General features: G+C 48.5%; 2 protein-coding genes across 3 annotated transcripts in view; one reads left to right on the top strand and one right to left on the bottom strand.

Moving 5' to 3' along the window:
- ADCK2 (aarF domain containing kinase 2) overlaps positions 1–1,714 on the bottom strand; it is an 11,262-nt gene extending 9,548 nt beyond the window's left edge. Inside the window, exons 1-2 of the mRNA XM_027679608.1 lie at positions 1,043–1,714; positions 3–466 (exon numbers count right to left, since the gene is read on the bottom strand). Coding sequence (XP_027535409.1) covers positions 3–466; positions 1,043–1,714 — 1,136 coding nt within the window. The remainder of the gene's footprint in view (positions 1–2; positions 467–1,042) is intronic.
- The window catches only part of DENND2A (DENN domain containing 2A), a 56,390-nt gene continuing 46,489 nt past the window's right edge, over positions 1,166–11,066 (top strand). For both annotated transcript variants that reach the window (XM_027680549.1, XM_027680547.1), the window contains exon 1: positions 1,166–1,243. The gene's annotated coding sequence lies outside the window, so the exon portion shown is untranslated. The remainder of the gene's footprint in view (positions 1,244–11,066) is intronic.

Raw genomic sequence — 11,066 nt, 5'->3', positions numbered from 1 at the left:
GCCCCGCGGCCGCCCGGCCGGGCAGCGCCGCCCTGATCCTGGCCCCGGCGGCGCGCGGGAGGAGCGGGAGCGGGATCGGGATCGGGATCGGGATCGGCAGCAGCCGCGCGGCGCCGCCCGCCACCATCGCGCGCTCTGCCGCCACCACCGCGCGCGTTCCCGCCACTACCGCGCGCGCTCCCGCGGCCCGCACCGGCTGCCGGGGGGCGGAGAGGGCGCGCGTGCGGCCAATCAGCGCGCGGCAGCGCGGCCGCGCCCCGCCCCTTAAAGGGACAGGAGCGAGGGCCCGGCGGGGGCTCGCGCGCGGTGACTGAGGCGGGTGCCCGGGCTGTCGCCTCCGCGGTGGGAACGTCCCCTCGGGATCAGGATATACCGGAGCGGGACAGGAGGGAAAGGGGCCGCGCTTGGGCTGGGGTCCTTCACAGCTCCATCCCTTTTGAATCGTAGAGCCATAGAATATCCTGAGCTGGAAAGGGGCACACAGGGATCAGCAAGTTCAAGCCCTGGCCCCCCTGCACAGGACAGCCCCAAGAGTCACACCGTGTGTCCAAACGCTTCTTGAGCTCTGTCAGGCTCGGTGCTGTGACCACCTCCCTGGGGAGCCTGTTCCAGTGCCTGACCACCCTGTGGGTGAAGAACCTTTCCCTAATATCCAACCTCAGATCAGCTGATAGTGTTGCAGGCTCGGGGCATCCCTGGTCAGCCGCTCTCCCGCGATGAGTCCGTGACCCGATCAGCCACGGGAAGCCGTGGCAGTGACAGGTGCTGAGTTGGTAGCGAGTAAGGACTTTCTACGTTCCCTCGGGTACTTCTGTTTGCAACCAGAAAGGCGGCTGGGGCGCCTCCTCTCGGGATTTCTGGCCTCGACACCGGCAGCCCCCTCACCTTCCTCCGAGCAGCCCCTCACCCCCGGGCATCCCCCCTTCACCCTCAGGCATCCTCCCTTGCCCCTGGGCGCTCCCCGTTACCCCCGGGCATTCCCCTTCCCGAGTGAGGAGCACGGGACGCGCCCCTGCCCGGGGCGGGGGGCGGGCGCGGTTGCCCTGGCGGCGGTGCGGGGCGGGACGGGGTGGGATGGGGCGGTGCTCCCGCCGGAGGGCGGCCAGGGCCGGGGCCGGGGCCGGGGCCGGTGGCGGTGGGGGGCGGGCTGGCAGCCCCCAGCCGCGGGTCCGCACGCCGCCAGCCCGGCGCCGGGACCGCCGCCGTCATGCCGAGACACGGCCCCCCCGCTCCGCCGAGGAAGGTAAGGGGGGCGCGGAGGAACCGGCGGGCGGGACGGGGGGAGAGCAGAGGTGCCGGGGCGGCGGAGGTCGGTGCGGCTCCAGAAAAGCCTCTTAATTCGGTCTTCCCTCCCACCCCTCGATTGGCTTTTGTTCCCCCCCCCCGTACCGCGTTCGACGGCAGAGAGGGAAAGCGGGGTCCGTGAGCCGAACGCCCCCGCGCTCCCGGCACAGCCGCGTTCCCGCCGGGACGGGGAGGCTGCCTCTCCCTCCAATCCCGCCGGGTGCGGGAGTGCCGGGCTGGCTGCGGGAGCGGGTCTCGGCCGGTGGAAAACAGGCCGAGAGGACGTGAGGAGCTGCGGGAAAGTGGTCCCGGGCGGGTCGGGAGCGATGGGGCGGAGGAGCAGCGGCAGCCCTGCAGCACAGGGCCCCTTAGCAAACTCAGCCCTGCCTCGGTCTCCGGCACAGAACAGACGAGGAAACGCAAAGCACATTCTTTGGGGGAAGCCCGGGCCCTACTGGAGGAAACAGCCAGAGTTCTCTTCGGTTTAGGCAAACCCCTGAATCCCTCCCGGATGGTAGCCCTCCATTTCTTTCTCTCTGCACTTGATAGCTTGCTTTTCTCTTACTTTACCTTCGGCTGGAGGAAACATCTGCCCTTGGGTGCAGTCTGTAGCTTATCAGGGTGACATTTCTGAGTCCCGCTGGGGACCCGTGAGAATATTCACCTGTCCCGGGGAGAAAAATTCCAGCTTGCTTTCCCGCTGTGGTAGCCAGGGATGATGATGGAGTTGGTGGAGGGGGAATGGTGTTTGGGAAGAGAACAGGGAAGAAGCTACAGCTGGCTGCTGCTGTGGTCCCAGGGTGTCAAATGCACACTGGAAGGTAAACCATGCCAGGTGTATTTGGGATGCTTTCAGAGGTTTTGACTTTACAAGTGTCCGAGAAGCATCAAGGCTCTTGATGCTTGGTGCTGGACAAGGGATGGTCATGGAGGGATTGTGGCTTTCTGACTGCTTGGAGCCTTGCAGGAGGTAGTAAGTGCTAGGAGGTAGTAAGTGCTAAGCGTGGGCACTTAGCTTTTTGCAGGAGCAGAGTTCATTTCCTAAACAGGTCAGCAAATTGTATGGGAGTTGTTCCTGACCCTAAGGTGTTCCCAGACACCTTTGCTCTTGCCATTTAAACAGGGTTGTTGCTTTTGGAAAGGAACATCTCCAGCCTGGAGCTCAGCTGAAAGGATAAAGAGGTGGCCAAAGGGACTTCCATGGGGCTTTCATTTGCTACCAGGAAGGGAGCTGCTAGTGTTGGTGGTGGATTAAAAAGCTGGTTTGTATGTTGGCTGCCACCTTACTGACCACTCATTCTTGGCGTGTGGTAGTGAAGTCCAGTAAAGTACTGGCTCCATTTTCTGAACCACCAAAAAGGGAGTTGTTATTGCATCCTGCCAGAGGGAAGCTCCTTGTGTTGTATTCTGAAATGTTGTCACTGGGGTAGTGTTTGTGGGGTTTGGTGGTTGTTTGGGTTGGGAAGCAGGGGGTTGTTTGGTTGTTGTTTGGAGTTTTTTTAAATAATCCAGATGGTATTTCAGCATGTGAAAATCGATAGCTACCATGTTGGGTCAGACTTGTAAACAACTGAAAATGCTAAGTATGTTCATGTTCACCATTAAGTTCATGCTAAGTATGGAAAAGAGAGGAAAGCCATGGGATTTCCCAGGGTAATACGGCGCCTGTTTGAGAAACAGAAGAGAAAGCAGTGAAAACAAAGGGCACTGGAGTGACCAGGGATGTAAAAAGCAGGCTAAAGATTTATGGCTCTGCTGGGACCACTCTCTGCCTGTCGGTGATCTGTACTGAAGCCTGGGTTGGCCTTTGGCATGTCCATGTCCTGACAGTCCATGCAAGAAGTTACTCCCTATTCAGCAGCTCAGACCCAAAGTACAGTGTTCGTTGTAGACCACAACTGTGTGTGAAGTGTTCCAAAGTGCTGCTTTTAGTAGTGTCCCCAGCTCACTGCCTTCAGACATCTTTTAGGACATTTTGTCTGCAGAGACAACCTCTGTCTGCTTTCTGTTCTCCAAAACAAGAAGGGCATTTATATCTTTGTCAAGCACTTAAAATAGGCTTGTCTTTCTCCCATGCCTGGGGTATTTGCATGTTAAAAATATTAATTTTGATCAGGAGACAATAAATAAAGACCGTGTAAACTGTATTTTTCAGATGTGATCTTAGTTCAGGAGGAGCTTTTCCACTGAATTGTTCTTAATATCAGCCATAATAACTAATTACTATGGACAGGCATTAAAATCTGTGTTTTGCTGGGTGCTCTGGGGGCAGAGAGGCAAGTGCAGTCCTTGCCCAGAGTTTAAGAAATTTGGCAATGAAATCTTCATGCAACAGAGCCCTACACGGAGAGGTGCTGGATGTTTCAGAAGTGCCCAATAAGTGTCACGCTCTTTTGGATCCCCCAAATGCATCATTCAAAGCAGCTGGTTCTCCCTTCCTTTTGTAGCACCTGACATTTGTTTCCTGACTGGAACTGTGCTGAAGCTGCTCCCCGCTAAGTGGAGGCCAGACCAAGGGGAGAAAAGGCTCTGTAGTGCACCATTAAGTACATGAGAGTGGAGAAGGACCTCTCTTAAGCTCTTGTTGAGGCTGGTTAATTGTGGTGATCAGCACTCTTAGGCATCCAGAACTGGGGTATAAGCTCTTTAGGGAAGCATTTTTTAGCGGAAGGATTTAAGTACTAGTGGCTGATATGTCTCTTGGCAGGATCCCAAGAGCTGGCTGGAAGAGGCCTCTACTATGAAGGAAATGCTGAAATAGGACTTTTAATGCACTTGCATAGCAGTTCCTTAAGGATCGAGGAAACTCTCCACAGGGAAGAAGGGAGTGGGATGTAGCTGGAAAGAAATGTCTTGTTGCATTCAAGTCCTGATGAGAAATGAGCAAGCACAGTTTTGCCTGTATACAGCTCAAAGAACATCACATCTGAGGAGTACTATCTGTAAACAGCATTTTACCCCCAAAATTTTCTTGACTGTAGCTCTGAAGTACAGTGGAAAGGACAGTAGCACTGGGGCCTCCTTTCTTTAATGCAGATAACATATATTGAGAACCTAATTTCTGTCTTTTCTGCAGCTGAGAGAATTCAAGCATAGTTGGAAGGATAGAGGCTTGAAAGAGTAATGGCCATTCACGAACACTGTGAGTGCTGGTATAACCTTCCTCCTTTGCTTCAGGGTGTTGTCCCTTCCCCAGGTTAGGGAAACCAGCTGTAGCTGGCATACTGTTACTTCTGAGGATTTAGCAGACCAGATGCAATAGTTTGTGGTCATTAAAGGTCAGTTTTTACTGATTAAACTTATTAGGATGTAGTTCATCTCTGAGGCCTTCTGGGCAAGATTGTCATCCCGGTGTTGGGACACTGACAGCCAGGTTTGCTTGGGGTCTTCTGGTTCTCCTTTTTTAATCACTGGTGTGAACAAGCATTTGGCTTGAATGTTCCCTATTCCCTCTATGTGCTGTTACACGTGACCTTTGCTGAGTGTGAGACAGAACTGTGTCTGCCATCCAACGAGCAACTCCTGGGTTGCAGTAAGCCTCAAGTTGGTCATCAGCAGCAGGAAGGCCAGGAGAGGAGGTTTGCACTGTGGCCAGGCTGCCGTGTTCAGCCCTGGCAGGAGTCCCTGGTCATTGGTCCCCCTGCACTGCAGCCAAAGCTCTGGCCCAGCCCTGTGCTCCTGGGCTGGGAACTGGCAGTGTTTATGTGATGAAAGAGAGCAGAAGATGGCTTTTCCTGAGCTCTGCCTTTGCCCGTACTTGTGCTGGCCCAGAGCCAGGATGGAAACTGTGTCCTCATGAGCAGAGAGAGGGAGATGGGAGGAGCAAGAGATGAAGAGGGGCCCAGAAGCAAAGGGAGTTAAAATAAAAACACCAACCCACACAGAGAAAAGCCTCTAACAGATGGGCCTGGCCATCCCCTGGGTTCTTCATGCAGTTGGTTCCATGTGCAGTGCTGACAAGATCTCATCTAGGAGTGTGGGTATGGGACACAGACGATTTTGAGATGCGTGATGGAAGATTAGAGTAAAAAGCAAAAGGAAGGAAGCTAGACAGGTAAGACAGCTGTTGTTCAGCTCTATCTGTGATGTCTGAAGTGGGCTTTGTGACTTGCTACTGGTGCTGTGCCACTAATAAGGCAGATGCCCGCTGTGTGAGCTGTTGGAGGAGGTTTGTTCCACTGCTCTCATTCCCTCTAGCATATGTACGGCAGAGAGCTACTGATCTGAATGAAGTCTAGTGTAAAGATAGGTTCTGCAAGGACATGCTGGCAGCTCTTATTTTCCTATGCCCATCTCCTCATTAGGCATCATGGTAAGTAATCAGATTGGCTGAACATTTCAGCATATGGGGTGCCAACCTTGCTTGGAAGGGTCTTGCCTTGGTTAGATATCTGCAGGGGACTACCTGGCAGAAAATCTGGTCTTGGAGAAACAGTCAGAAAAGCTTTGCTCTGAGGTCATCTGAAAATCTGGCCTGGATGCTTAAAAAGTCAAGAGCTTATGATGGTTAGGGGCAGCTCGAGTGGGGAGAGGTGCCACCTCACTTGGAAGTGGATGAAAGAGTTCTGGCTGAGACCCTGCCAGGCCCTGGGACTCCTGATCCTGCAGATCCTGGAGAGCAGATGGCTCCTGACCAAGTTCAGGCACATAAGTTGTGTTTCCAGAAACTTACAAGGTACTCTGGCAATCCACTAGAGAGACTGTTTTGGGGGGGATGACTTGCTGCTCTTTGTAACCAGAATAATTTCAAATGGCTAGATGCTCTGTGTTTTAAGTAGATTTCCCTTTGGGAATAAAAGTGGTGAAGTGTTTCCGTGATCCTGCCATACTTAAATGTTTTGTGCTGTGCCCCCCAGTCTGACATATCATTTAAGCAGACGTGGGTCATGGTGCATGCTTAGATCCACCCATCAGAGCACTTTGGCTCTCAGTGCAGTACACCTTTCCTGCTCTGGGAATATTGGACTGGATTTCATGCAGTCTAATGGAAGATAGTGGGGTTTGAGCATAGGCTTAAAATTAAGCACCTGCTTAGGTGTTTTCCTCATCACAAGTGGTCTCTCACTCACCCACTTGTATTCTGTAGAATCATTTTATATTAGCAGTGTCCTTGAACATTGATTTTTCTCTTCTTATCCTTCGAGACTTCTTGCCAAACACTTGCTGACAAGCCGTGTTACTGTGAGCAGTTCAGGTGAGATGCTGTCACAGCCCTGGTATTTTGGAAGCATTGTGAATAGGCATGCATATGTGAATGATTAAATCAACCCATCAGGGTGTCATCTGGAGAGGAACAAATGCTGAGCTTGCTTTGCAGGCAGGGGGAGGATGAGATCCCTCTCTGTATTTTTTGCTGAAAGCTTTTCCCCTCTGCAGATGTGCAGCTGCTGTAGTTCTTTGCCAAAAGCTGGCTGTGACTTTCAGAGCTGGGGAACGTGCACACATCTGTTTGCAGAGGAGAGCAGCAAAGGGGCTCGGGTCTCCTGTCCTAGGGGATTATGTTCTCGTGATAGATAGCACTGACTGTCACAGAGGGAAATGGCAAATTTCACAGGGCACTGAGAGGACACTTCATAAATATGAGTTTGCTTGCCAGTGTCAGCCAACACACCACATTGCTAAATTAAAAAAGAGCTCCCAGAGACTTTTCAGACTATTGGAGCTTTCTCCTTAAAAACTGTAAGCCCCTGCAGAAGATGTATATATTTTCCACATAAAAAAGTACAACATGTTTCAGCTGCAAAGCATGCTGTGAATATAGCCTTCACAGGGTTTTTTAGGTAAGAGTTGAGTCTTGAGTTATCCAGAGCTCAGAGTGGCTTAGTAGCAAGGAGAAGTAAATGCCTCATACTAAAACTGAATAGGATGTCTGCACCTGCACATGTAGCACTTTAAAAATCAACATCTGGCCAAAATCAGACCCTGGAGCATCCTCTGCACTCAACTGATCCATGGGAACTTTTGTCTTGAGTTCAGGGAGCTTGGGATCTGGTAACTGAGACTCTGGTTTTCCCTGCCTTGACATGACAGGCTGCATGTGCAGCAATCCCTGGTCAAATTCTACAAGACAATTTGTTACTGTAAAGAAATGTGTAAGATATTGAGCTTTTTCCAGATGATGTAAGAAGCCCTGATCTAGCTGGCTGCCATTTCTCAGCTTTGTCAAACTCTGAGAGAGGCCTGAGAGGTTTCCTACTGGGAAACCAACACATGGTAACTGTTTTTGCATTGGATTTTTGTCTCTGTCCCTGGAGATGACTGTAAGTGACTTCAAGTTGAAGCTTTGCCATAGTGTCACTTCTCACATACAACAGTCCTTTACTTGTGATGGTGAAGGATACTGACAGCTATTGCTGCTCAGTCTGTGCTAAACCTTGCCCCATCAGTATCCTCTTGTTTGCACAGTAGGAAACTTTCCTTGTGGAATGATTTACGTTACACAAATTCAGTGGGAAACCAAGGTTTCGCCTGTTAAATTCCTAAATTCCTCCACTAGCCAGAGAAAGACAACTTTGGGTGTGTTTCAAGGAAAAACAGGATCACCTCTAAAAGGCAAAATTTCATAAAATGTTGTCAGAATTTGATGAGGTGGGTTTTTGGTTGTTTGGGCTTTCTTAATAACTTGTTCTAACATGTAATATATTGCTTCATGTTCCACTTGTTTAGTGTTTGCTTGCATGTGGTAAAATTACTTTTCTGATCCAAAGCAATCTGGAAATATTATCAGAAACTTGGCGTGTCAGAGCAGTGAAGGACTTCAACTGACCAGCAACCACTGCAGGAATACAAATTGTAGCTTTTCTGTCCTTCAAACCAGAATATTCGCATATGTCCCTCTGGTCATTCGTGCTCAAGGCAGCCTTCCATTAAAATTTCATTATTATTACTATGAATAGACTAGATTATTTCAGTTGGAAGGAACCTACAGTGATCATTTGGTCCAGCTACCTGACCACTTCAGGGCTGACCAGAAGTTAAAGCCTGTTACTAAGGGCATTGCCCAAATGCCTCTTAAACACTGACAGACATGGGACATGGACCACCTCTCCAGGAAGTCTGTTCCAATGTTTGACCACCCTCTTGGTAAAGAAATGCTTCCAAATGTCCAGTCTGAACCTCCTCTGCTGCAGCTTTGAACCATCCCCATGCATCCTATCATAGAGTACCAGGGAGAAGAGCTGAACACCTCCCTCTCCACTTCCTCTCCTCAGGAAGCTGTAGAAAGCCATGAGGTGTTGTGTCAGGTAGATTTTAGGCATCGGCAAGGCGTGTTTTGTTTATACTTCAGATTTCTGGAAAATATCTGCTTTTTGAAAAATCAAGCCTGAGCTTGGATTACATTGATTTTTCTTTCATTTTTAAGTAAAAAGAAATTTTCAAAAAGGCTTGGAAACAGGTAATCACCACCCTGTTCTTTTTTTCCTGAGGTCTTCAGAGGGTCTGCTGTTTCACTATGTCTGTTGCCCATGTAACATTTTTTTTTTTTAGCTTGTAAACAATGTTTTGCAATAGACAAGGTTTGGGTATGATTTGCCACAAAATCCTTGAATACAGAATTAAGCAGAAGATTGTGTAATGCGCCTTTTCTTAAGCAGTTGTTTCACAGAGTCAGCATGACTTGGTGACACAGTGATGAAGCAGTGAGGTGTATGTGGATGAGATCACCAGAAGAACAAGATGGTGTCACTGTCACTGCTCTATTAACTTTAGCTGAGCAATGACCTGGAAATGAGGTTTGGGGCTTTTTGGTGCTTTGGAGGCAATTTTGTGGTGTTGCTTTTTCAGCTTTGTGGTTGAATAAAAAAAAATGTATAAAGAACTATTTGGAGAAAGGTGGCATGGAGGGTAGCCCCACCTCTTCCCTTCCCTCTATTTTTGCCTTCAAAAAATACGTGGTAAGAAGGAGGGGAAGCCTAAACAAAGTGTTTCAGCTCCCTGTGAAGGGAAGGTTTAGCACACACACATACAGTCTAGCTAAATTTTGGTAGGTAATAATGTCACAATAAAGAACCTGACTCTTGTAAGCTTTGGCATACTGAATTTAGATTAAATTTGGCAAAAATTATTTCAGTTAGTCAGAAACCATAAGTAATTTACTCATCCAGCAACACTCAACCCTGTTTGTGATTTATGCAGGTGTATTTCAGTATGTGAGTGCATCTTGCCCAGATAAGTTTCTGGTCCATTTCTGATGAGGTAAGAGAAACAGGCATTCTTACAGCATGGTTCAGAGTTTGTGAGGTACCTACCTGAGGAATAGAGAGTGCTTTCACAGCAAACATCACCTCTTGCGAGTAGTTCACATGTGAACATCAAGAGTTAGCTGAGATGGGTCAGACCACAGTTGCAGTTTAGTTCCTGGAAAATAGAAAATTATGTTAATGTGAGGTACCTGGGAGTATACTTACCATATAAGCTGCTTACTCTTGTCTTGGTGTACGGTATTTGGAAAAGTCAGTCTTGACAAACATATGACCTGAGATAGGACAGATTTCTTAATCATTGTTTTTTCCTGTTGTGAAAAGTCAGATTCGTTTTGAGGAAAGTAAAGAAGAGTAATTTATTAGTTTTGTATGATAACAGTATTTACAAACACTATGCATCTCTAAAATATTTTTGCTTAGGAAGGCATATAAGCAAAGACACCTTCTTGCTAACCTATTTCCAAGACTGAAATTTCTCCCGTCTTACTTTTCTTTTCAATATGAATGCAGTAAACCCCCTTGGAGAAGTGGATGACAGATTTTTATTAAGTAGATGCTATCCAGTCTGAATGTTTGAGTTATTACATGTAGAAGAGATGGGAAGATGAATGCCTATTTGAATGCCAAACATTTTTCTTACCAACCAAGAAATAGATCAAGTATAGCATTACATAAGCTCTTCTCGTGCCTCTCCTAATTGAAGAAAATGTTTAGGGAATTTCCCCCTATGATCAAGTTTAGGTTTAGTTTGCCAGTTATGTCTGTAGACATTCTCTTTTCAGTAAGGGAAATGTAGTTGTTATCAAAAGATCCATTGTGCTCAGCTATGGATAACTGAAGCAACACAGTGCAGCTTCTACCTTGGCATAAAGAACGTGGTTCTGGTGAGGAATATCTAAAAAAAATATAATCTAACAGAAGGGAGATTTATATTGGATATTAGGAAGAAATTCTTTACTCTGAGGTTGGTGAGGCACTGGAACAGATTGCCCAGAGAAGTTGTGGATGCACCTTCCCTGGAAGTGTTCAAGGTCAGGTTGGATAGTGCTTTGAGCAACCTGGTCTAGTGAGAGGTGTCCCTGCCCATGGCAGGGGTTGTGGAACTAGAGGCTCTTTAAGGTCCCTTCTTACCCAAAGCATTCTGGGGTCTAACTGTCCTGTTCATAGGGTATTTAAACATGTGCATTTGCTAAAATCACCATCACAGTGGATCCTTTTTACAAGGAAAAATAAAACCCCAAACATTTATAGACAACCTTTTTCCTGAGCCAGACCTTTCAAGCTGAGTGTGTAATGCTGATGCTTTTGGGACAGAGGGGATGGGAATTTCACAGAGGAACCTGCATATCATCAGGGTGTTGTACCAGGTAGATCACCTGTCTCCTAGTGCTGATCCTCTGCTGTGGGAGACCTCATGTCTCACCCTGCAGGAAACCTTTGTATTCTTGTAACATGGCGTGAGAGCTTGTAAGATTTGTCCCATCCAGGGAGGTTTTATGGACTTGAGCAAGGAGGGCTCTGCTTGTGTCTCTGTAAGTAGACCTGTGTTGGGGAGGAGCAGAAATGAGGAGGGTGGTG

This window comes from Neopelma chrysocephalum, unplaced genomic scaffold (genome assembly GCF_003984885.1).
Source record: "Neopelma chrysocephalum unplaced genomic scaffold, ASM398488v2 Primary Assembly neopelma1_59, whole genome shotgun sequence".
NCBI classification, from domain to species: Eukaryota; Metazoa; Chordata; class Aves; order Passeriformes; family Pipridae; genus Neopelma; species Neopelma chrysocephalum.
Note: the sequence above shows the minus strand (reverse complement) of the source record. Positions and strands in the feature narration are given on the sequence as shown.